The sequence below is a fragment of the Schistocerca cancellata genome, chromosome 1, assembly GCF_023864275.1.
Source record: "Schistocerca cancellata isolate TAMUIC-IGC-003103 chromosome 1, iqSchCanc2.1, whole genome shotgun sequence".
Classification (NCBI taxonomy): domain Eukaryota; kingdom Metazoa; phylum Arthropoda; class Insecta; order Orthoptera; family Acrididae; genus Schistocerca; species Schistocerca cancellata.
Window position 1 is genome coordinate 82,706,245 of NC_064626.1, and position 26,242 is coordinate 82,732,486.

The 26,242-nt window shown below is 42.7% G+C and overlaps 1 protein-coding gene across 1 annotated transcript in view; it reads right to left on the minus strand.

Annotated features, from left to right (window-relative positions):
* LOC126177630 (KAT8 regulatory NSL complex subunit 1) overlaps positions 1-26,242 on the minus strand; it is a 263,481-nt gene that overhangs the window by 108,232 nt on the left and 129,007 nt on the right. The window contains exon 3 of the mRNA XM_049924508.1: positions 3,936-4,058. Within this exon, the coding sequence (XP_049780465.1) occupies positions 3,936-4,058 (123 nt within the window). The remainder of the gene's footprint in view (positions 1-3,935; positions 4,059-26,242) is intronic.

The following is a 26,242-nucleotide window of genomic DNA, read 5'->3' on the forward strand; positions in this document are numbered from 1 at the left end:
GTCAGTGTTCCCACCCTATAGGCTGTGACGTCAGACAACAGGACTCCTGATTGGCCTGCGCAGGTATTATTCAAGAAACCTTGCAATGCCCCACAAGGAAAATAGCCCCGGAGCTATCACGGAAAGCATAGCAGCTCCCAAAGGGCAGCCAGCTAGCAGACATCAGAGCCTGCAACAGCTCACCGGCAGCGTCAGAATGAGAAAGTAAAGTTTAGACCTCTCGGTGTGGACGACAACTTTCGTCTCTCACGACGTGTTCGCCTTAGCTCTCAGGCAAGAAAAACTACACATCGCATACCAGATTTCTGCGTTATTTCACAGATAAATATGTACAGTATCATAGCTTGGTAATATATTTTGCTGTAGTGATGCACACATTACATAGAAGCACCCTTGAAATTGCATATTTTGATCCGTAAATGTGACCGTGGCATGTTTCTGAGCGAAGAAATCGCCACTTTTAGCTCCTCAACGAACAGCACACACTGTTAGCCTATTTAGAAAGTTCTAGACTTAAGCCACGCTTTGCGGCAAATAAGGTAAACCATCACAGAAATATTATATAGAATTAAGAAACGAAAAATAAAAAAATTGTCACTGCAAAGACTCGATCTCACGTTAATATGATAAAATGAATTTACACACAGGTGCGCTACACACTTCCCCAGATCAATACTGCAACGAACCGTTCTATAAACCTGTACAGTCATTGTCGGTGTACAGTATCGTCGCGATTGATAAGGCAGTGTTGGTGAGTGGCAGCGATGTGTCGGCAAAAATAGTAATGAAAATGCTGCCAAGCAGTGGACTAAGAACGAAGTTAATTAGTTTGTAGGTGGAAAGGCCAGCGCTATGACTAAAGTTATGTTTGAATGTAATTGTTTTTGGAACTGTAAAAATTTCAGGCAATACAGCTGTATCTACAATTTTATATGACTTGGTATACATATTGTTTATATCATTACGTATATTGGGTTTTGAAGAACAGACCTTCAGGAATGTACGAGTTGTTCCGTAAGTCAATACAAGGAAAAACGCTGAAATAACATGTCCGGAAATCCTTCATTTATCAGATATCCGCCCTATTTGGCTTTTGAACGTCTATGGGTATAACGAAATTGGTGTCGTGTTATTTCGTCGTAATTGCTACTGTACCAAATATTAAAGAGAATAAACAGCTGATGCTAGAAATATTAGTGTCACCGGCAGTCTATTTTTCACACTAATGGATTGAAGCATAATAGTATCTGGATTGGCAATTTTTGGTCCAATTATGAAGAGTATTTCTTGTATCTTCATCAGTGTCATTCTTGCAAAATTTCGATATTATTGTCGATTTTCACATCACAAGCTCTACAACGTGATTCTTTCGTGCCCCAAAATTATTCCGCCGCCTCATCCGTTCTCTCATCCAACAGGAACACGGCCAAGTAAGTTTTTACTTTGCCACTTCAACGATTACTAGTGTCGCTGTACCCCGAGGCTCCTTCACGCACAAAACTTCACCCTGCTGTGTGCAAACGTTTCCGACATCAGCTCTCCCAAGACAAGACACTTACACGAAGTGCACAGGACTGTAAATATCAGCGTAAAATCGCCCCTAGTGTAAACAATTCTGCGACAACCATTAGAGAGGATGACTGACTTGGAGCAAAAAGCTCTCGTGTCCACGCCCTTACACGGCGAATTTTGCTCCGTGTGGCTTAATATAAGTACCCTACACCATGCGATTCACAGTGGTTTGCGGAGTATGTACGTAGCCGTAGATCACTCACACATTGATCGTTGAAGTAACAGGCAGGAAACGCACCATCATTTGAGATACTACAGTACCATCTGCATGACTGTCGTGTAATCGGCAAAGTAGCTTTATAAAGATACAGAGGAATGGAAGACCACCTTTTATTTTACAACGACATCGAGATAATTCCCGGACTGGCAAGAATGAGAAAAGATCTTTATTAGTTTTAAATATGGTACCATCAATTCCTTCTCTTCGCCTTAAGTTAGTGCAGACAACAGCAAAAATAAGTAAGGATAACGCGACGAGATTTGAGGTCCATCCCTCATGATTAACTGTCTCTCAGCCACTGTGACATCTCACCGAATTTAGCTCTGGAGAATGAGAAACGACTTGCGTAAACCTTACCTTAAGAACAATGCGCTATTCCTCCTATCAGGTACGGATTATTTGGGTAGCACTGCACCGAAGCAGAGAACTTGAATCCGGCCACGTCCGAGGCACTTCTTTCGCTGTAGAACTTTTTTGTCTGTGTTATTCCACTGTGGCGAAATGCTAGTCTGTCCCAGTGGGAACTGATTTTGGACTAAGAAGTCTCTCCACCACTGATCCGAAACAGACATGATGTTAATATCTCACCCTGTCTCGAGTCCAGTTAACATATGCGCTCAGAGAGATTTTTAATACCGCTTACGTGAGCTGTGCTTACAGCAAATCAGATTCATGGTGAAAAACGAGCATTAGTACTGAAGTCGACCGAGCGAGGTAACGCAGAGATTTAGGCAGATGTCTTTTTCGGGAGGACGACTGTGGCTTTCCTACATCGCTATAGCTAGACGCAGGCCGTTTCCACATAGAGAACGACGAATTTCCGTCCCATCCTTATCCAAATGACATTGTACTGTCTCTCATAACTTCTTGGCGTAAAGTTAGAATTTAACATCTTGTAACTAATACTGAACGAACATCTACAGGAGTGAGGAAAATAATCTACCTCTCGTAATTTGCTTCGACTTTGGAGACAGTCGTAAACAGGTGTCCACAGGTTAACCGCCCAACTAAAATATCGTCAATGCGTTTCCCACTACTAACTACAATGCTTACAATAATTCCATACTTGATTAACTTGAACTAGTCCAATCCACTGTCCATATTATGGAAATCTACAATAAGCCAGAGAAATCAGACTCGACTCCCAACGTGAATTTTAGTGTGGATATTAATCGGTGAAGTTGGTTTGTGTGTTTTGCGGCATTTGTATGTAATACAGTCGTGATTAAAATGAAGCTCCGTCGAAGTGTCACAATCTAGTCTGGCCTAAGGAAAACACAAGCTTGAGAACTCGAGGTAATTTCTCTGCTTTAAGGATCAACCTGCTATGTTATAAATACTGTAATTTCCCAATAATTACTTATCGAGTTTCAGAGAATTAAATATCATTTATCATTTCTTACCAAGGTCTACGTTCATAGGTGAAGACATTACTAAGCTGAATCTGCAAATACGAAATTGAAATGCATATTTCCGTAACTAATGTAAAAGAGACTAGATGTTTACTTGAATGAAGTCATTTTCCTGTGTAGGCTCTTATTTTTAAATAAACACTATTTCATTATTTATCAGTTATCCAATTTCTCCTGACTGGGCATAATCAAGCTATAATATGGAGGGTTGCTGGTAAATGTGTCGATATGCACCCAATTTGATTTTAAAAAGTCAAAGTGTGTTTCTATTTCTTTTAGTGTGTAACGTATGCTGACACAGTTACAAAACCAGCATATGGACTGCAATTTTTCCATTCTACATATGGACTTCAAATATGTGGTAGTTGAGCTAGTACACACTATGGTTGTGCGAAGTTCTTTACTAGGGACGTCGTCATATTTGCCTCCTCCCCCCCTTCCCCACATACACAAGACACTTATGTATGGAATACAACATGCTGCAAACATACAATATCTTTTGGTATGTGCTTGATTATGCGTAGGTGGGTGAAATTAACTAACTTCTAAATAATGAAATCATAATTTCATCTGAAAATGAAATGAAAGAATAGGCAACGAAAGAAAATGACTTCCTTTTAAGAAATGAAAGTACCTATTAATTAGAGTACTGTAGGACTGGAATGGCGTCTTCCATAGTACTCATAATTAAGGGCAGAAGCATAGAAGGTTGAAGAGGAGAGCACGCCTACCTGTGGATGTCATTGTGCTGGCGGATGCGGTACTCCAGGTCAGAGATCTGCGCCTGCAGCCACGTCCACCGACTGGCTATCCTCGCGCGATGTTGCGCCCAGCGCCAAGCCGCGCGTTTCTCTCTGAAACAACACAAGTTTGCAGCTGCTATCAAATCAATACACACACAAAATGAACTCTTCAATCATTTTATATAATGTTCTTATTTTAAAGACAGTACTGTTTCAACATAGATTTATAATTGGCGAGCAATTCTTTTATATCTTAACCGTCCTTTTCCGTGGTCGAGGTCGCTAAATCTCATGGCGGCCTACAAGGTGATAAGATTCCATTTGTATCATCTGGCCGGAAATGGGAGGAACGGAAGCTGCCTACAGCTCCCAATCGGTCATCAATGTAGTGAGTTTCACTCCGGAGCCAGAGCAGGCTCGTGTTATCCGTCACTTAAAGACGAAAAGTGGACTGTGAGCTATACGTCATTATCACGATACATCTTCCTTTTCTCCGTAGTTATCCGTAACAGCACAAACGCCAACATTACATTACACAAACGCACATACTACATTAATCTAGACCAAACAGTGTAAATAAGGTCCATTCACGGATTGGAGGAAGGCAACAACAAACCACTTTTACTATAGTCCCACTAAAATTACTTTATAGTTGACATCAGTCATTTGCCATTACAGTGTTGCCACATGGGCTGCCGTTCGGTTAAAAGCGGGTCACTTCGGAAGTGCTGTTCATGTGACACGGAGTAATGTTGGAAGCAGCTGCCGTCAGGTATGGCGGGAACGTGAGATGCTCTGCCCACAACTGATTTTTAAAGTGACCACTAAGCACTAAGAGTTGACTACTATTCTATTTAAAGCCGAAGCTACTTTCACCTTGGAATAATGTTGTGAATGTAGAAAAAACGGGTCATTGCCTAACTACTATCTTAAAACGGGTAGTTCTTATGCGTAATACTGACTTAGTACTACCACTTTTATCTTCATTTAATCGATCTGTCAAGTAAATCACTATCAGTTAAGGTAAAATCCACCACATTCGAGATGGTATTCGTTTGAATGAAAGGTTCACTGTTTCCCTTTTCTTTCAACGACCGCTACATGGCGCTACTGAGATTTGACATTACTACGGTTTGAAAATTTGTTGTTGTTATTGATAAAACCACGGCAGTTCAAAAATTTGCTAAGTAGTTTGTTTACAGTGACTAACTAAAGAAAATTTTGGGAAAAAATTGAAATGTCACGTGAATGTACACAACAAGACCTCGAAGCACTTCGTTCGCGCAATCCAAACAGACAATCGTCGTGATGACAGATGGGAGCAATCGTATAGGCTTTTTCCGATTTCCGTTCGCTTCAATCAGCCTCCTCGTCGAGTGTCAGCTTTGATTGCTCTAATAGTAGTAATATTTAGAAAATACTGTTCAGAACTGTTACAGAATTTCGTCATGCATGTTTCCATCAACGAAGAATTTTGATAAGATAATCGGTAGCTGATCCAAGACACATCGAAGCAGTGCGCAACATGACAAAAGAGGATCGACCTGAGACTTACCGTGAGGTAGAAACAACCTTATGCATATGGAAGATTGCAGTATATTCGATTCTTGATGAACATTAAAATGTGGAAAAGAACAGCGGGATGTCGCACGATTCGACCGAAGTTCAAAAACAAAGCAGTGTCAATTTGGGTAAGGAAATATTCGACCGTGGAAATGCTAAATCCATATACATATACATCACTGTAAAGGAAGGCTGAAGTTTGATGTATTCAAATGGCTCTGAGCACTATGGGACGTCATCAGTCCCCTAGAACTTAGAACTTCTTAAACCTTACTAACCTACGGACATCACACACATCCATGCCCGAGGCAGGATTCGAACCTGCAACCGTAGCGGTCGCGCGGTTCCAGACTGAAGCCCCTAGAATCGCTCGGCAACACCGGCCGGCGTTTGATGTATTCGTATGAGTTAAAAAGCACAGCATCAACCAATTGTTTGGGTATCCGACGACGAAGAAACACCAACTACAGTGGTTCGTTTGCGAAGACCTTGCGCGAAACCGATGGTTTATCTTTTTGGTACATTTCATCTGAGGCGACCACTGCTTTAGATAATTGAATCTGTCACAAAACTACAATAAAATGAGGAAGAAGATTTGAAAACGTCGCAGCATTTATGACAATACCAGCAGCTCAAACAGACCAAAATCTCATTGCCATTATCGATCTGATTTATTGCCATAGGAATTCTTTTCATTCCCCTCCCTCAGACAAACAAATATACATGGACGGCAATTTTCATCACATCAAGAACTTGTTGGACCCCTGCAAAACCATGCTTTTGAGGTACCAGCATCAGAATGGAAAAATGCTTCCAGAATCGGTTCGAACGGATATGAAAGTGCATGTATTTTATAGGCGAATATTTTGAGAAACAATAAAATGATTTGTATCAAGAAAAGGGTTCTTTCACTGTTTTTGTAAAAAGAAACAAGTGTGCGGAAATAAGGCCACAGATTTGGCTAATTTTAAAACCCTTATTTCTCCTTCCAAGTACATCTTAAATTTATCATTTCACCTTTCAAAAGTTCTGATAAATGTGAGAATCTTTTGCTGAAAGCAATTTAACGAAAGAGCGTCGTTCCATGACATTAGTTACAATTTGAGAAACGTCCTTATCTTAAATAATTCAGAGCACACATCCACGAATCACTTCGACAACGTTAAGCAAGCATGCTTTTCTTGGAGTTTTCCAGAAAATGATAGCTTTTTATCCTAAATGCCGCTCGAAACTCGCATTTATGCTACTTCTACCTGAACAGGAGGGCTGCGGCTTGTTATCCGCGTTAGGAACTATTTTAGAAAAGCTGAGGTAACTTTTTTTGGCGGGTTTGTGAACTTTAAATTGTGCCGCGTCGTTGCTGAGTGTTGATACAGCAGGGGTGGGTGGGTGGGGGGGAGTGGAAGGAGGGAGGGAGGGGGAGGGATTGGGAGAGGGGGAGAGGGAGCGCCTATCGCCACGGCGCATCGAGTCGTGAACTTTGCACCGGCCACCATTTTGATAGTGGTGCTCCGAATAAGCAGACGCGCTATCAGCTCTTTACATCGAGCCAAACAGTGCACGCACGTAGCATGAGACATTCCAAAGCTGTGCTGCCACTATATCAAGGATATAGTGAGAGCATCTCTATTCGAAAGAAGCCACCACTGACAAGTGTCCATTGACACGCACGAGATTCGAAGAGTTGCACAGGCAGCGTAATCTCTGCTACGCCAAATCTAATGTGGAATTTTGCAATGAAACGAAGGAAAGTATACAGAAGCTACGCGGTCGGCTAGGTTGTGCTGAGAAACAAAAGTCACGAAAAAGTTCAACACATTGCGCCATTTCCGAGTTAATTAGCATGGAGTTATCTAATCAGGCCATTACTGCGCGCGCAAACTGTAGCGGCCCGCGACATACAATTAGTGTCAGTTGTTCCCATGGCGTCGATGCTAGCGCGCAAGACTGCTCAGCTCCTGGATCGAAGTCGATTTTTACCGCCGTCCTATTTCCTTGTTGGGTTTTAGGCAACAAAACGAAGAACACGCTTGGTGACACCGCCTCTGGCAGGGCGCTTGAATTTTCGCGCCCAACGGCCTTCAACACTAATAACTCGGAAGCGGCGCAACGTACTGAATATTTTTTCTTAACAGTTATTTCTCAGCATAGCGACCCTTCAAAATCCTCACAAACTTAAGACTGTTTTTACTACCCTGCATATCCAAACGTTGACGCGCCCACTATCTTCGAATGGGCGCCCAACGACGTGGCGTGACATGTGACGTACCAGATTCATGGCAGTATAGTATGCGTGTGACAATGCTAGTGCAAGTAACGTGGTACCATGTCTTCTTCACACGATGAAGGTATTCTGTCGTTTGTTAATTAATAGTGTGCTTCTGGGTGTTCCGCAGAGTTCGCTCCATTTTATGCACATTATTTCGAAGACCGATCCAACCATTTTCTTCAAATCTGGTCCGGGCAGCGTGCAGCACTTAAGGAGACGGCTGGGTCATCGAAATATTGTGCATAAAATTAAACAGTCGCGCCGAGAAAATCAGATGTTTTATTAAATAAAGAGATGCTATACACGTCTCTGTAGTTAGTTTTCCAGTGAAACTTTTACTTTTCGCGTTAAAAATTAAGAGCCACTATTTTGGGATTGTGCATGTTCTCTACATGCCATGTTTCTCGTTCGGTATTGAGGAACTATAAGAAGAAAAAAAATTGATTTTTACGCTTCTTATAGTCGGAAATCTAAGCTTGATAATGAACTGTCTCTTTTCGGTATAGCTTATTGTTAGTGTGATATTTAGGAATTAAGTAAGTATGACACATATATTTAAAAAGTTTGTACAAGGGCTGTTCAATAAATAATGATAATTTTACGGTCATAATTTCTCGCGCTAAAATTTAATCTTATGATATTCTGTTAGCTTAACGTACAACAAACACGCCGGAGAAGTTTCATTGTTGGGACTCCTTGTTCCCGCCTGTGAGAGGCAGGCAAGATCAAATATGTTATCGCCTACTGCTGCAATGGAGGTAACAAGCGAGAAACAATATGCGGCTTTGAAATTCTGCTTTCGTCTCAACGAATCTTCAAGCTGAGGCCTATACAATGTTACAGGAGGCCTATGGAGAGTCAGTTCTTTCCTACAGCACAGCTCGATGGTGGTTTAAAATGTTCAGAGAGGTGAGGAAATCAATTTCAAATGAAGGTGGACCCGGTGCTCCAGATACTGCTCTTAGGGAAGAAAACATCAACACTGCTGCTGTCATTGTGCGGCGAATTACCTTAACCCTGTGGCGCATGGCGTCCACTACAGTGGACAGCTGTTAAAGGTCACTTAGGTCGATTCTTTGGCATTTTCAATCAGGCCTGAGGCTGCAAATGTACACAGTTCACTGCAGTGGGCACTCCCTACTGATGTTGTGTCCTGCATGCATTTGCAGCCTCACGACTGACTGAAAACGCCACAGAATTGACCATTAACAATTGTCTACTGCAGTGAAATTCATGCACCACAGGGTTAAGATCATTTTCTGAAATACTGAACATTTCATTGGGTGCCATCCACACGTTGGTGGCAGAAAAATTACACATGACACTTGTTTGTGCGCGATGGGTTCCAAGACCGTTGATTCCGGAACAAAAGGACATTCGCGTGCAGGTCTGCATGCGGTTAAAGTTGATGTTAGTGGAAGGACCGGAGTTTCTTTCAAATGTAATCACTGCTGATGAAACTTTGCTACATCATTTTGATCCTGAGAGCAAACAGCAAAGCTCAGTGTGGAAATCTCCATCACCAACATCCAAAAAAGCAAAAGTGGTTGCTTCTGCTGGGAAAGTTATGGTCATCTCATTCTTAGATATTCATGGAATAGTTTAGCAGCATGTTTTACCTGCACAGACATCTGTAACTGGACAATACTACATGGGTGTCCTGAAAACATTGCAAATCTATATCAGCCGCAAAAGACCACATTTCCATGAAGCAGGCTGGATGCTGCACCATGATAATGCGCGGCCCCATATTGCCAATGTTGTTGCTGAATGTCTTGCAAAAATCAACGTGAAGTGCATCCCTCACCGTTCCTACAGTCCGGATTTAGCTCCATGTGACTTTTTCTATTCCCTAACATGAAGAAACGCATTCGTGGTAGGCATTATCAATCATCAGAAGCAGTGGTGAAGGCTGCGGAGGCGATTTTGAAGGACCTCTCAAAAAATGGTTTCCAGCATGTATTTGAAGACCGGCAGAACGCTGGGACAAGTGCGTAGCGTTAATAGGAGACTACTTCCAGAAGGACCATCAAAATTATGAGGATGAGTAAAGGTATGCTGTCAAAAAATTTTATGATCATTCTTTATTGAACAGCCCTCATAGTTCAAAATGTAGCCACCGGCCAGTTTACATCTGGTGCATTTTAGGTCCCATTCCGCTGCGTACGAATCGTACACCAAACATATAGTAATTGTTTTTTTAACACTGAAAGGACAGTTATATTTTTCCAGTCCCGAACACGTAGGTGGCCACGAGAAGTTACGACGTGACACACTCGATGCTATGGTCGCATGATGTGTGGAATTGCGGATCGTGTTTCTCTTTAGTATGTGGTTATGACCTCAGTTATATTTGAAGGTAACAAGAGTTATTTTCATTGTAAAACTAAGCGATAGGCAAACGCGCATCCAGTGGCATAGTTGGCTATATACTGCCTACGTCAATTTTTCTTGTCTAACTAACAGTTTCAAGAACTGTATTTGTTCACAAGTTGTCGAACAAATTGCGTGTGTTCCGATGATCAATGTATGCGAAATATAATTACTTTACTGATGTAGTTAAAAAACATATCGTGTTCTGGGCGTCACAAATAATGCATTTACTGAGAAAGGTTAGAGTCTGCCACAAACTTGCTTGGAGGAAGAAAAATGTGTAAAAAAACAATTACAGCATGCAATGGCTAATTATTTTCCAAGACGACAAAATCTGAGGTCTTATGAACTCAAATAAAATAACAATAATAATAAAAAAACGACGCACGACGAATGAATTATCCGAATGGGATAGAAATCTGTGGATGTGATGATGTACATGTACAGAGAAACAAATTATTGCAATTTCTGACAAACTGAATGATTTATTCAAGTGAAAGAGCTTCACAAACTGAACAAGTCGCTAACGCGTGGCTCCACCTCGAGCCCTAATGGTTGAGGACATTGCCCATAATGCTCCAAACGTTCTCAATCGTGAAGAGCTCTGGCGATCTTCCTGACCAAGGTAGGGTTTGGCACGCACAAAGACAAGCAGTAGAAATCATCGGCGTATGTGGAAGGGTATTATCTTGCCTTGAAGGGCAACAAAACGGGGCGTGGAATATACTCTACGTACCGCTGTGCTGTAAGGGTGCCACGGATGACAACCAAAGGTGTCCTGCTACGAAACGAAATGGTCGTCGGGCCGTAAGGAGGGCGACAGTCAGCTTTGAATCCCACTGCTGTCCGGGGCGTCTACAGACACGTCTTCAAACTGTTCATATATATATTTTTTTTGTTGTTGCGGATCTTTTTGGTGAAATACAACTGAATTACTGAAAACATAAATATCATGATCATTTCTTCTGTTCTGCACGCTGTAAGATATAACTGAAAAAATAATTTATTTTATAAAATACCTTTACAAGCCTTCAACATAAGTCTCCATTCCTGCGTATGACATTTTCCCAACACTCGGCAACTTCTCTATTCCGAAGAGGCAATTCCATTGTTCAGCTGTCTGAATACTACAATCACGTCAATTGTATCAAAAAGTTTCCCTAGGAGTTGTTCCTTAAATCTGGGAAACAAAATAAGGCGGGCTCAATCACGACTGTATGGTGGGTGGATGATTATTTCCCATGCATATTTGTCGTGCGTTTCTCACAATGGTAGGGCAATATGCGGTCTTGCATTATAGTGCAAAATGAGGACACCAGCAGCTTCCTCATATGTTTTTCGTCTATCGTCTCTCCGAATGCCATTAACAGTAACCTGTCTCTCAAAGCGTTGCAAATTTCCGTTGGGCATTGAGAAGCAAAATGACGTGTTTATCGCCTATTTAAATTTAATTTTGGATTTTATTTGCGTTTCTGAATTTCAAGATGGCTGTGTCACAATATGGAATTCCGCATTTTTACCCTAGTGTTCCACATTACTGCTGTACTTTCACATCCTGTTTTACTTATAGGAATTACTTCAGAAATGACTTCCCTAGCTCGAAAGAAGTGGAATGAGTCTGCTATGAAATAACAAACGTGTTAGAGAGAAAAAAGGGTCATTCCAGAAATCTGGATGTTTTAAATCTCGCACGCGAAACCATGTCAAACCTTGTGTCTGCCTCCTCATACCTCCTACAAATGCAACCGCTGGATAGAACTTTCACGAGTCCTTTGAATACCTATTATTCTGAGCTGGTACGCGAATGGATGACGAATAATGAATGTCGAATAACAAATTTGTATATCGCCGAACTGAATGACAAGGTCTGCCTCAGTGCCAGACAGGGACGATAGCAGTCAACACATTTAGGGTGACAGGATATACCCGTTAAACCATCATATTTTTACGGATGCAGACTTCATTGCCAGCAATGAAGGAATAATTAAGGATTTACCTAATCATCCAGTCAATGAGTCGTTTGCTGCAGCAGCTGTGGCTTCTAAAAGTGGAAAGGCTAATGTTGAAGTAGAGGGAGGAACATCTGCCGCCACATCTGAAATTACACCTTGACAAATCTCACCCACTGCACAAATACGGAAGGTGCCAGGAATGAAGAAAAGGAAAGGAAAGGAAAGCAGGTCCTACAGCAGTCCTAACCTTGATGCCATCTCTTGAAGTATTGAAGACAGCAACAAATAAACCGGGGACAAAGAAGCAGACGCGACCAAATCCCAGGAACCAAGAATCTCTGATTTTGAGGATGGTGTCTTTTATTGTGAGAGTAAAGTTCTGGACAACAGTGACACCCACTTATGACGATGGCAATTGTCTCTTCTGCTCAGGTAAATATTCGCAAAACGAGGGAAGGAAAGAATGGGTAATGTGTCTAACGTGCCAAATACGGGCGCACGCTGAATGTGCACATTGCGGTAGAGGAATACACATGACTTCCGCAAGTGAAATTACTTGGCGTAAGGAAGTTAAAAACTGAAAAAAGGTATATTTGGTGTGTTTTTTATTGAGTTACTTTTATAGCGTTTTCTTTGACAATGAATTATTAGATTTTCCATTATTCGTTTGTTTTTAACATTAACAAACTTAAAACGACTGGAGTATTCCATATATCCTGAAATATGTGCTACAGATATTTTGTTTGCTTAATGTAGAAAACGGACAAATTTATGAACGAAAAACAAAATTGTATTCCATATTTGTGCCACTTCCTCTACGATAGGTTGTTTGTTGATGAAATCTTAATACTAACGTGTTCATTACAAGTAATTCCGCGAAGTGCACGGCATTATGTCAACTCTGTGACGTATACTTTTACCGGCAGTAGAAAAATTATACTCACTGATAACATAAGTGTCCGGTTCTCATCGCACAGCTAAGAGAAATCACAAGTAGAGACGATGCAATTCAAATACACGCCTCGATTCAACATCAGTTACAGGCTCCAGCTTTCCAGAAAATGTTTCGACATACATGGTGGTTTGCAGCGTTAATGAGACTGATACACTAAATAATGTGACTATGGTGTATGTGCCTTCGCTCGTTGCTCGTGGTGCTCCGAAATTTTAAGGATGTGAATGCTTTTGTGACAGGTGGAATGCAATGGTTCTGCCTAAGTATGAGGAATGCAATGGTTCTCTCCAAGTTGGTTGGTTTGGGGGAGAGAACCAAACAGCGAGGTCATCGGTCCCATCGGATTAAGGAAGGATGGCATTTGCCTGAAGCGGTTTAGGGGAATCACGTAAAACTTAAATCAGGATGGCAGGAGGCGAATTTGAGCCGTCGTCCTCCCGAATTCCAGTGTCTCCCAGTATGGAAGTAAAAATCAAAGCAAAAACGGAAACACTAGAATTTCTATGTTTTTCATGTTCAATTACTTTCAATAATATAAGCTTACATTCGACTTGCGATGAAAAAATCTATTTGAAATAAGACCTGAAATTCTCATTTGTCAATTTCATTGTATTTCGTAACGCCACGAAAAATGTTGCTGTCACGTACTTCCGGCCCAGCAAAAAATACAGAAAAACTAAACATAGCCCGCATCTCGTGGTCGTGCGGTAGCGTTCTCGCTTCCCACGCCCGGGTTCGATTCCAGGCGGGGTCAGGGATTTTCTCTGCCTCGTGATGGCTGGGTGTTGTGTGCTGTCCTTAGGTTAGTTAGGTTTAAGTAGTTCTAAGTTCTAGGGGACTGATGACCATAGATGTTAAGTCCCATAGTGCTCAGAGCCATTTTGAACTAAACATAAGATTGGATTTGGCTACAAAACGCAACGGTGCTACCGACTCACATTTGACGCTGCGCAAGCGACTCGATGAACTGGTGTCTAAACTTTGGTCGTCATTTTTTCGGAAACTGATGGTTGTCGTCACTTAAACCGAATGGTGGGTTTCTCTTACCAGCTTTCAGGTGTTTTAGAGTTGAATATGACTCCTATTTCCTTTTATTTTGTTCTGAGGACATGCAACGATTCAAATAATTTTGGCTGACACGCCAAAGGCAATATGAGAACATCTACAGCCTATATATTTACCATCATCAAATCAATAATTTTGGAACAAAACAGCTCAAGGTTATTAGGAAGTGTGGAATCTAACTGTAATGGTCGCTTCGACGGGAGGCATAAAAGGTTAAAATTTGGATCAACATTTTAGAATTTCAATCCATAGTGGTGCCCTATTTTTAGATACAGATGGATAATATTTATCAACTGACGTTGGTGAGAGTATTAAAAGAAACTTAGTAAGGCGAGCATAGTTAGGAGGCAATACCGCTTTCTGAATCAAAATTCTGCCGGGAGACTACTGCTTTTCCATTTAGACTACTGCTTTTCCATTTACAGAACACATGAAATTGTGATCTCAAAGAGAATTAACTAACGAATGGCGTAATTTAACAACGGATTATCCCCGGGAAGGAGGTCTGTAGGATGTTCGTTTGGTATGGAAGTGTCGGAAAGCCAGATGTTGGCTACTTCAATTATGGCACGAATAAAAGCTATACGATGGTTCGAACTTGAGAACTCGCATCGAAAACCAGAAATCCAACAGCTACCAAGCAATGCTCCGCAATTGAGTGATTCACACTGTAGCTTCTTTCTTGGTCCATGGGAGAATTGTCTTATCACAACGAAGTATCATCTATGTACCTACATACTGAAAGTGTAGCTAGGCTCTTAAAGAATCAAAAGTAAATCAGCGAAGAGATTTGCAGATTTTTACAGAAATCCACCTTATGTAATTCTTTTTCGTTCACTTCCACAATAAATTTAGAAAATTTCAATTACTGTATTACCAGTAGTCCTATCCCACACTTATTTTAAGCGTTCCTGTTGCTGTGTTCAGCACCATTACGATCGTAAATACATGGATATTTCTCCATTAGAACAACAAAAAACTAATACTGAACTCAGGAGCGCCTCTCGTTTTCCTGGATCCTGAGGCAATAGAACAACCAAAGCAGAAACGTTCGCAAACTGTAAGTAGCTTAGATATGGTGCGTGACAAAAAGAGAAACACGCCGCATTTATCTGGCTATGACATGGAATGCCATGCGACTCAGTTACGTCGCGACTGTCTGGTACTAACGAAGCGCGCATGACGTGCTACCCAACGTTCTCTGTGTGCACCCGCAGGCGTGTATAGCTGCGCTGGCCAGCGCGGCGAGTCGGCGCGCAGACTAAGGGCACTCTTTCTGTTCTTACTCTTACACGAATGCTTCCGATAGAAACCGAAACGTGCCTTCGAGAGGAGAAGACGTCAGTACCTATGCACGTTTCGAGAAGAAAGAAGTTAGAATATAGCAACTTAGTGCACGGAACACATGAGTGTTCTGACAATATAAACTGAAGCCATACGGTTTTGACAACAGCTTCAAAGCTTATCAGAGTAGGGACAAACGTGATACGGCAGTAAACGAAATGTGCAATATATATATATATATATATATATATATATATATATATATATATAGTTAGTGTTACAAAAAGGTAAGGCCACTTTCAGGAAACATTCCTCACACACAAAGAAAAGATGTTATGTGGACATGCGTCCGGAAACGCTTAATTTCCATGTTAGAGCTCATTTTAGTTTCGTCAGTATGTACTGTACTTCCTCGATTCACCGCCAGTTGGGCAAATTGAAGGAAGGTAATGTTGACTTCGGTGCTTGTGTTGACATGCGACTCATTGCTCTACAGTACTAGCATCAAGCACATCAGTACGAAGCATCAACAGTTAAGGGGTTCATCACGAGCGTGGTTTTGCAGTCAGTGCAATGTTTACAAATGCGGAGTTGGCAGACGCCCATTTGATGTATGGATTAGCACGGGGCAATAGCCGTAGCGCGGTAAGTTTGTATCTAGGCAGATTTCCAGAACGCAGGTGTCTAGACAGGAAGACGTTCGAAGGAATTGATCGGCGTCTTAGGGAGCACGGAACATTCCAGTCTATGACTCGCGACTGGGGAAGACCTAGAACGACGAGGACACCTGCAATGGACGAGGCAATTCTTCGTGCAGTTGACGATAACCCTAATGTCAGCGTCAGAGAAGTTGCTGCTGTACAAGGTAACGTTGACCACGTCACTGTATGGAGAGTGTTACGGGAGAACCAGTTGTTTCCGTACATTGTACAGCGTGTGCAGGCACTATCAGCAGCTGATTGGCCTCCACGGGTACACTTCTGCGAATGGTTCATCCAACAATGTGTCAATCCTCATTTCAGTGCAAATGTTCCCTTTACGGATGAGGCTTCATTCCAACGTGATCAAATTGAAACTTTTCACAATCAACATGTGTGGGCTGACGAGAATCCGCACGCAATTGTGCACTCACATCATCAACACAGATTTTCTGTGAACGTTTCGGCAAGCATTGTTGGTGATGTCTTGATTGGGCCCCATGTTCTTCCACCTACGGTCAATGGAGCACGTTATCATGATTTCATACGGGATATGCTACCTGTGCTGCTAGAACATGTGCCTTTACGACACAACATTTGGTTCATGCACGATGGAGCTCCTGCACATTTCAGTCTAAGTGTTCGTACGCTTCTCAACAACAGATTCGGTGGATTGGTAGAGGACCAATTCCAAGGCCTCCATGCTCTCCTGACCTCAACCCTCTTGACTTTCATTTATGGGGGCATTTGAAAGCTCTTGTCTACGCAACCCAGGTACCAAATGTAGAGACTCTTCGTGCTCGTATTGTGGACGGTTGTGATACAATACGCTGTTCTCCAGGGCTGCATCAGCGTATCAGAGATTCCATGGGACGGAGGGTGGATGCACGTATCCTCGCTAACGGAGGACATTTTGAACATTTCCTGTAACAAAGTGTATGAAGTCACGCTGGTACGTTCTGTTGCTGTGTGTTTCCATTCCATGATTAATGTGATTTGAAGAGAAGTAATAAAATGAGCTCTAACATGGAAAATAAGCGTTGCCGGACACATGTCCACATAACATATATTCTTTCCTTGTGTGTGAGGAATGTTTCCTGAAAGTTTGGCCGTACCTTTTTGTAACACCCTATATAGTGTGTGAATTCCTAAGGGACCAAAGTGCTGAGGTCATCGGTCCCTAGACTTACACACTACTTTAACATAAACTAACTTATGCTAAGAACAACACACACACCCATGACCGAGGGAGAACTCGAACCTCCGAGGGGAGGAGCCGCCCACTTCGTGAAATGGCGCCAGACCACGCGGCGGTACGCTAAAGATTGTACAAAGGCAAAAGAAATAAAAAAGAAAATCTCAGTACTGCTGACAAAAACATTTCAGTAAGACATCTACGATAAGCGGAGATGTTTGCTTATAGTATAGTTTTTTCAGTCTTAGATTCACCAATGACATGGAATCTTCAGAGCCGATGTTAACTTCTCGGAAAAAGTAATTGCTTAAATCATCACAGTGTTCTCCTTTGTTAATTTGTTACAGATCCAGTAAGAATCAATAAATATACTCACTTTATTATGTGTTCTAGTCAGAAACAAATAAAGAGTAAGTAGCATTAAAAGCAAATGAAATTTTGAACTATCAAGCTACACTAGTGTTGACCAAAGTCATGCAACAAATGCTCACGGAACTGCAAGCAGAAGATGTGTGCAAGAGGCACAGCAGGCGGTACCCACAGGAAGCGTAATTTCTGAATGTTTCTCCTGGATCTTCCAGTTCTCGGGGAAGGGAGAGTCTAGGCATAGTTAAAGTCGAGAAATCCACAATTGTTTACCTGCTGTAGTTGCTGCTGTTTGCAAGGCTGATGTAGACTAGATGTAATTTATGCTTTATCTCAAACGTGGGGTTGCTGGAACGTACATATGTAATGAATCGTTTTCCTGATGAGCAGGATTTGTCCCTCCGCGTTGGCAGCTTCTTGGCGACGAATATATAGGTGGCGCTATACTTACATGCCCCTGTTTACCAGTACCGTACATATCAAACAACTTGAAAGAAGACTACACGTTTCGTTCCGCGCCTTGTCAACCAAGTTTGCGTGGGTGGTCTGCAGTCTGTAAGGTATCACTTCACTCACTACAGAAATAAGTATTTTCTTTCGAGCTTCAAAATAAGCTCTTAGACTAATGCTCCACTTACTTGACTATGGTGGTGCTAATTTTCCAAGGACTTTCGTACGAAAGCTCACGCAGGCTGGAACTGGAGATCAATAACTGTGTACGATACAACTGTGACTAAAGTTTTTCGACCGGATTACATCAGCCTACGAACAATTATCATGGTTACATGTCGATTAGCATAGTGACCATCATACATTATGTTTACTCTAGCGTCTTCTCAATCACTGCACTCAAGGTCATTTGTCTTCAACTCTTACGGAACTATCTATACAGCACGACAAGATACGCTTCTGAACACCTAGTAAAATTATCGCTGTCCCCCTTATAAGACTGCCATGTTCTCTACATAGTTTTCCATATGAGGGAGGCAACTTTGGAACAGTTTTCGCCAAAATATCAGAGAAATTAAATTCCTTCCTAACTTCACAAGAGAGTTAATGGGCCTACCTATCACAATACCGTCTCCCCCGTATTCTGTGCAACTCATTCTCGTCAGTCAGTCAGTCTAACCCCCCCCCCCCCCCCCCCACTTTTCGCTATCCCTCTGCTGCAGAGTTCTCTACTTGCATTCTGCTTCTTCCTAATAGCTACTATCACTGTCAGATGAAAGACAGGGCTTAAGGCCCTTATCTCGTCAGGCTAAATATGTAACCAACAAATAAATAAATGATTTGTACCTGACTGGACAGGCATACTCTTCAAGCACTTTAACATGTTTCTAGTGCCGTGATTCTCATGACTTATGGTCGAAAAACCTCCCGTGCTACCGCTGGTCTTACCAGGGATATTTCTGGCTTCCGCCTTCGTTCTCGTATTCTCGCAATACTGCTTGTACGTCAGAGTACGATCCAGAGTGACTCCCAGATACACTCCTGGGAAATTGAAATAAGAACACCGTGAATTCATTGTCCCAGGAAGGGGAAACTTTATTGACACATTCCTGGGGTCAGATACATCACATGATCACACTGACAGAACCACAGGCACATAGACACAGGCAACAGAGCATGCACAATGTCGGCACTAGTACAGTGTATATCCACCTTTCGCAGCAATGCAGGCTGCTATTCTCCCATGGAGACGATCGTAGAGATGCTGGATGTAGTCCTGTGGAACGGCTTGCCATGCCATTTCCACCTAGCGCCTCAGTTGGACCAGCGTTCGTGCTGGACGTGCAGACCGCGTGAGACGACGCTTCATCCAGTCCCAAACATGCTCAATGGGGGACAGATCCGGAGATCTTGCTGGCCAGGGTAGTTGACTTACACCCTTCTAGAGCACGTTGGGTGGCACGGGATACATGCGGACGTGCATTGTCCTGTTGGAACAGCAAGTTCCCTTCCCGGTCTAGGAATGGTAGAACGATGGGTTCGATGACGGTTTGGATGTACCGTGCACTATTCAGTGTCCCCTCGACGATCACCAGTGGTGTACGGCCAGTGTAGGAGATCGCTCCCCACACCATGATGCCGGGTGTTGGCCCTGTGTGCCTCGGTCGATTGCAGTCCTGATTGTGGCGCTCACCTGCACGGCGCCAAACACGCATACGACCATCATTGGCACCAAGGCAGAAGCGACTCTCATCGCTGAAGACGACACGTCTCCCATTCGTCCCTCCATTCACGCCTGCCGCGACACCACTGGAGGCGGGCTGCACGATGTTGGGGCGTGAGCGGAGACGGCCCAACGGTGTGCGGGACCGTAGCCCAGCTTCATGGAGACGGTTGCGAATGGTCCCTCGCCGATACCCCAGGAGCAACAGTGTCCCTAATTTGCTGGGAAGTGGCGGTGCGGTCCCCTACGGCACTGCGTAGGATCCTACGGTCTTGGCGTGCATCCGTGCGTCGCTGCTGTCCGGTCCCAGGTCGACGGGCACGTGCACCTTCCGCCGACCACTGGCGACAACATCGATGTACTGTGGAGACCTCACGCCCCCACGTGTTGAGCAATTCGGCGGTACGTCCACCCGGCCTCCCGCATGCCCACTATACGCCCTCGCTCAAAGTCCGTCAACTGCACATACGGTTCACGTCCACGCTGTCGCGGCCTGCTACCAGTGTTAAAGACTGCGATGGAGCTCCGTATGCCACAGCAAACTGGCTGACACTGATGGCGGCGGTGCACAAATGCTGCGCAGCTAGCGCCATTCGACGGCCAACACCGCGGTTCCTGGTGTGTCCGCTGTGCCGTACGTGTGATCATTGCTTGTACAGCCCTCTCGCAGTGTCCGGAGCAAGTATGGGTGGGTCTGACACACCGGTGTCAATGTGTTCTTTTTTCCATTTCCAGGAGTGTACTTTGGATTGGGCGGATTTGCAAACTATATCCCTTGCTACGTTAAGTTTGCGACATGCCTGATTGTGATGAAGATGAAACGCACACAGCTGAGTTTGGAAGAAGTTGACCGTAGGGCAACAGAAACTCAACTCCATGCATCTGTCATGGAGGCTTCAAGATTTTCGAAAGATTTGCCTTGACTCATTAATGCCTAATCATCGATGTAAAGGAGACTCCTTGTGTTTCTCAGAAGCGGTTGGCCGTTGGTATAGATGTTAAAGAACATTTGCAAAAGAACACCTCCCTGAGGTAAGCTACTTATTTTACATCTCCATCGACTACTCTGACCCTTGAAGTTCACATAAAATCTTTTGTTTGGAATATACGTAGAATAAGATTGGTGAAGGTGTAATCTTTCGTTATCCCATACATTTCCTGTGGCAATGCCTGGTGATAGTGTCAAACATGCGTCAGGCCGATAAAAGCTACTTCCGTTAATTCTTCATATTTCAAAGCTACCGTATAAACAGAATGAGATTTTACCTGGTCTGAAACTTACTTGCCCTTGGCTCTACAAGAAGAATTAAACGATTCACAACATTCGCTCGAAGATAGCACAACAAGGATTTTGGGCTTCTTTTCTGGCTCAGCTGACGATTTTCGAGGTTTTAGGACAGGAACCACGCGTGATTTCCTCCACGTTATGGGGACATATAGTTGTTGAAAAAGCGCCAAAATTCACACTCTCGTTTCATCACGTAAGTGTTTGCCTGCTCCATTCCCATACCTGCCTCTACTGCCTTAACGCTACACGAAAGACAGCAAAAATTCACTAGTCTCCAGTTTCTCTGCTCAGCCAATTTTATAATCTTACTTGCGTCCAGTTAACCATAATTTTCAAGTCCCTTTCTCGTTGTTGCATCATAACTCAGACGCTCGCTCCATCCTCAATTTCGAAACGAGTAATTCAGTTTTCTATTTGTAATGTTATTCACTGACCTGCATATAAAACAGCGATCGGAAAGAGAGCACTCTACGGCTTGTCCGTGGGCGCAGTACTGAAGGGCGCTTTGTGGCGCGTCTAACCACAGGCGAGTTTCTCCAATCGCTTTTGCGCCCACTTTAAGGCACGTATAATTAAGTCCATTGCCATGAACAACAGCAACAAATTTATGAGAGGGATATGGAGTACAGAAACCACCGACCCCGGTGTGAACTCTGTATAGCTCACGTTACAGTGCACAGAGATTGGCACGGGTGTAGAAACACAGCCAGTTGGGTTTCGCCGCATGGGGAAAAAAAAAAATTCAGGCTCATATGATAGTCGCGATCGATGGCGGAGAACAAGTACGTCGAAAACTACATGAGACTAAGCATCTCACTTACAAGGCACTGTTCGGGTAAATGGTTAAGGTGACCGAGCGGTTCTAGGCGCTTTAGTCTGGAACCGCGCGACCGCTACGGTCGCAGGTCCGAATCCTGCCACAGGCATGGATGAGTGTGATGTCTTTAGGTTAGTTAGGTTTAAGTAGCTCTAAGTTCTAGGGGACTGATGACCTCAGATGTTAAGTCCCATAGTGCTCAGAGCCATTTGAACCATTTTTTCCACCATACTGGGTACAGTCACTGACGCAGTTGAGAACATCACCACTGCTGAAAGATTTGCCATTCGTTAACGTTATAAACTGTAGGAATGTCGGCAGTGCAGTAGTGTGCCAGATAGTTTACTAACAAAAGTTTTAGTTTCAAAATAATTTGATTCCACTGTTTGCATACGTTATTGAAAGATATGCACGAGGGTTTGAACTATAATAGTGGCGACTATTTATTTATAGTTTATACAAAATAGATACTTGTTTCAAAGTTTTTCTGTTCTTCAAAGTAGTCACCAGCATTGTACATAACCCGTCGACAAAGATATGGAAGTCGTAGGATACCATCAGCAGCGCCAGTTTTGTTTATAGTTAAAGAAGTGCCGGCGCATCTCTGTAGCTGTTCTGAAGCCAGCGCCATTTAGTGCTTCTTGCAATTTAGGAATCAAGATGAAGACACAAGAGTTTACGTTTGGGGAGTGCTGTGGCTAATACAGCACTTGCTGCCCCATCCATTGAACAAGTCAGTCACAACTTGCACAATATGCAGCAGAGCATTGCCCTGCAAAACGATGGGCGGGTCCTGCAGTGTAACCGCTTCATTCTCGAAGCTGATCGCAGGCAGTGTTCCAAAAACGAAGACCTCTGAGAAAGTAGCTGTGAAACTTTCTCTCCAAACTTGTCTGTGTAACGTGTCGCTATTGATTTGACATGTGCGCTACGGAAAAGCCAGTAAGCAAATGTTCCTTGTGGTGTAGCTGGGTAGAAGGACAGGGACTCTGTAGCTCTCTGTTCAGTATGTACAAAAATTATACCACCCTCGCATCACTGTAATTAGAGTCTTCTTATTTAAGAATACAATGACAGAGAATCGTGCCGAGAAGTTGTAGCGGCCGTTCTGGGAGGAACGTGCGAGGAAACGGATATCAAGCACAAATCAGATCTTGATGAGAACTGAAAGCAAATATTTTATTTGTATAAACAGTGCACACTGAAATTTATTCCTGAATAAAATGCCAACGAGTCAATTCTAGACTAAAAAATTAGTCTTCATTCGAGGACGTTAGCGTCACGATCTTGCTATTCTAGTCACTTGAGGAAAACAGATATAATCAGCAAAATGATCTCTGATACTCAGACGGCTATTAGTTACGTCTGTCCCAGTTGAAGGAATTCTACACAGGTTTGAGTGTAAATTTTTTTACCTAGTTCAGTTGCTTTCAACATATTTATCTCCTTGATATAACGTCTATGAATCTGAAACAACATTTGCTGTCTGCTAAGGCCATTAGCACAAAATTAAAAAATACTCTCTGTAATTTTACTAATCACTACCTGATTTCCATGGTTTAACGATTCTTACGTCTATTTATCCCACACAGTGAGCTAAGTTTGCCGTTTCTTATACAGGTCGCTAACATTCTTCCACTCTTCTGTGGTCGGTGGATTATTATTAATCTTTAGCATCTACCATATGAACGTGCACGGGTCTCAAACGACGTCAGCGCCTGTCGATCGGCTGAGAAGTTTCCCAAAATGTGGACAATGCATCGAATTCCCAGTCGCAAGATAACTGTAATTTCATCCGATCCATTATAAATGGCGGCTGTGGATCTTATTTTTATTTATATTTTGCAAGACGCGTTTCGGGAAATGATTCCCATTTTCAAGGGCGTTTCCTGTCTGATATGCCATTTATTCATGTTTTCCATGTGTTAGGTGTTGCTGGTGTTAGTGACGAAACTCTACACAAAGACTGATCATGAATTAATAATTGCGCGCATATATATATATATATATATATTTTTGTTGTTGTTGTGGTCTTCAGTCCTGAGACTGGTTTTATGCAGCTCTCCATGCTACTCTATCCTGTGCAAGCTTCTCTTGGTCTCCCCCTACGATTTTTACCCTCCACGCTGCCCTCCAATACTAAATTGGTGATCCCTTGATGCCTCAGAACATGTCCTACCAACCGATCCCTTCTTCTGGTCAAGTTGTGCCACAAACTTCTCTTCTCCCCAATTCTATTCAATACCTCCTCATTAGTTATGTGATCTACCCATCTAATCTTCAGCATTCTTCTGTAGCACCACATTTCGAAAGCTTCTATTCTCTTCTTGTCCAAACTATTTACCGTCCATGTTTCACTTCCATACATGGCTACACTAGATACAAATACTTTCAGAAATGACTTCCCGACAAATCTATACTCGATGTTAACAAATTTCTCTTCTTCAGAAACGCTTTCCTTGCCATTGCCAGTCTACATTTTATATCCTCTCTACTTCGATCATCATCAGTTATTTTGCTCCCCAAATAGCAAAACTCCTTTACTACTTTAAGTGTCTCATTTCCTAATCTAATACCCTCAACATCACCCGACTTAATTCGACTACATTCCATTATCCTCGTTTTGATTTTGTTGATGTTCATCTTATATCCTCCCTTCAAGACACCATCCATTCCGTTCAACTGCTCTTCCAAGTCCTTTGCTGTCTCTGACAGAATTACAATGTCATCGGCGAACCTCAAAGTTTTATTTCTTCTCCATGGATTTTAATACCTACACCGAATTTTTCTTTTGTTTCCTTTACTGCTTGCTCAATATACAGATTGAATAACATCGGAGAGAGGCTACAACCCTGTCTTACTCCCTTCCCAACCACTGCTTCCCTTTCGTGTCCCTTCAGTCTTATAACTGCCACCTGCTTTCTGTACAAATTGTAAATAGCCTTTCGCTCCCTGTATTTTACCCCTGCCACCTTTAGAATTTGAAAGAGTATTCCAGTCAACATTGTCAAAAGCTTTCTCCAAGTCTACAAATGCTAGAAACGTAGGTTTGCCTTTCCTTAATCTTTCTTCTAAGATAAGTCGTAAGGTCAGTATTGCCTCACGTGTTCCAACATTTCTACGGATTCCAAACTGATCTTCCCTGAGGCCAGCTTCTACCAGTTTTTCCATTCGTCTGTAAAGAATTCGTGTTAGTATTTTGCAGCTGTGACTTATTAAACTGATTGTTCGGTAATTTTCACATCTGTCAACACCTGCTTTCTTTGGGATTGGAATTATATTCTTCTTGAAGTCTGAGGGTATTTCGCCTGTTTCATACATCTTGCTCACCAGATGGTAGAGTTTTGTCAGGACTGGCTCTCCCAAGGCCGTCAGTAGTTCTAATGGAATGTTGTCTACTCCGAGGGGCTTTTTTCGACTCAGGTCTTTCAGTGCTCTGTCAAACTCTTCACGCAGTATCGTATCTCCCATTTCATCTTCATCCTCTTCCATTTCCATAATACTGTCCTCAAGTACATCGCCCTTGTATAGACCCTCTATATACTCCTTCCACCTTTCTGCTTTCCCTTCTTTGCTTAGAACTGGGTTTCCATCTGAGCTCTTGATAGCTATTTTTAATTGGTGTGTTTGCCGGCCGCGGTGGTCGTGCGGTTCTAGGCGCTCCAGTCCGGAGCCGCGCTGCTGCTACGGTCGCAGGTTCGAATCCTGCCTCGGGCATGGATGTGTGTGATGTCCTTAGGTTAGTTAGGTTTAATTAGTTCTCAGTTCTAGGGGACTGATGACCACAGCAGTTGAGTCCCATAGTGCTCAGAGCCATTTGAACAATTTTGAATTGGTGTGTTTGGAGTGAAGAAAACAGGTGTGACAACTCACACACGGAAAACATCACGAATCAATGACAGCAGATACAAAACGAAACTGGGAACCGGTTCCCGAAACGCGCCGTGCAAAATATAAATAAAGAAGGAAATCGTGACTGGTATCAGAAAAGCAACAAAGGTATTAAATTATTTCATTTTAATTAGAAACTACGAAATAAGCAGCACATAATTACATAAATGTGCAACACTTTTATCCACGATCTTTTTAAGGACAGAAGTAAGAAAGTGTGGAAATGTATGAAAGATTCGTATATGAAATACGTAAAAAACCAGGGAAAAGTGGTGATATTGCCACATCCAGCAGACCATATGTATTTCACTAGCCGAGGTCTTTGAAGGAGTGTGTTAACATAGTACGCCAGTAAGTTTATAGATTATTACCTGTGGGTCTGTACGTTCCCTGGTTGAACTGTAGT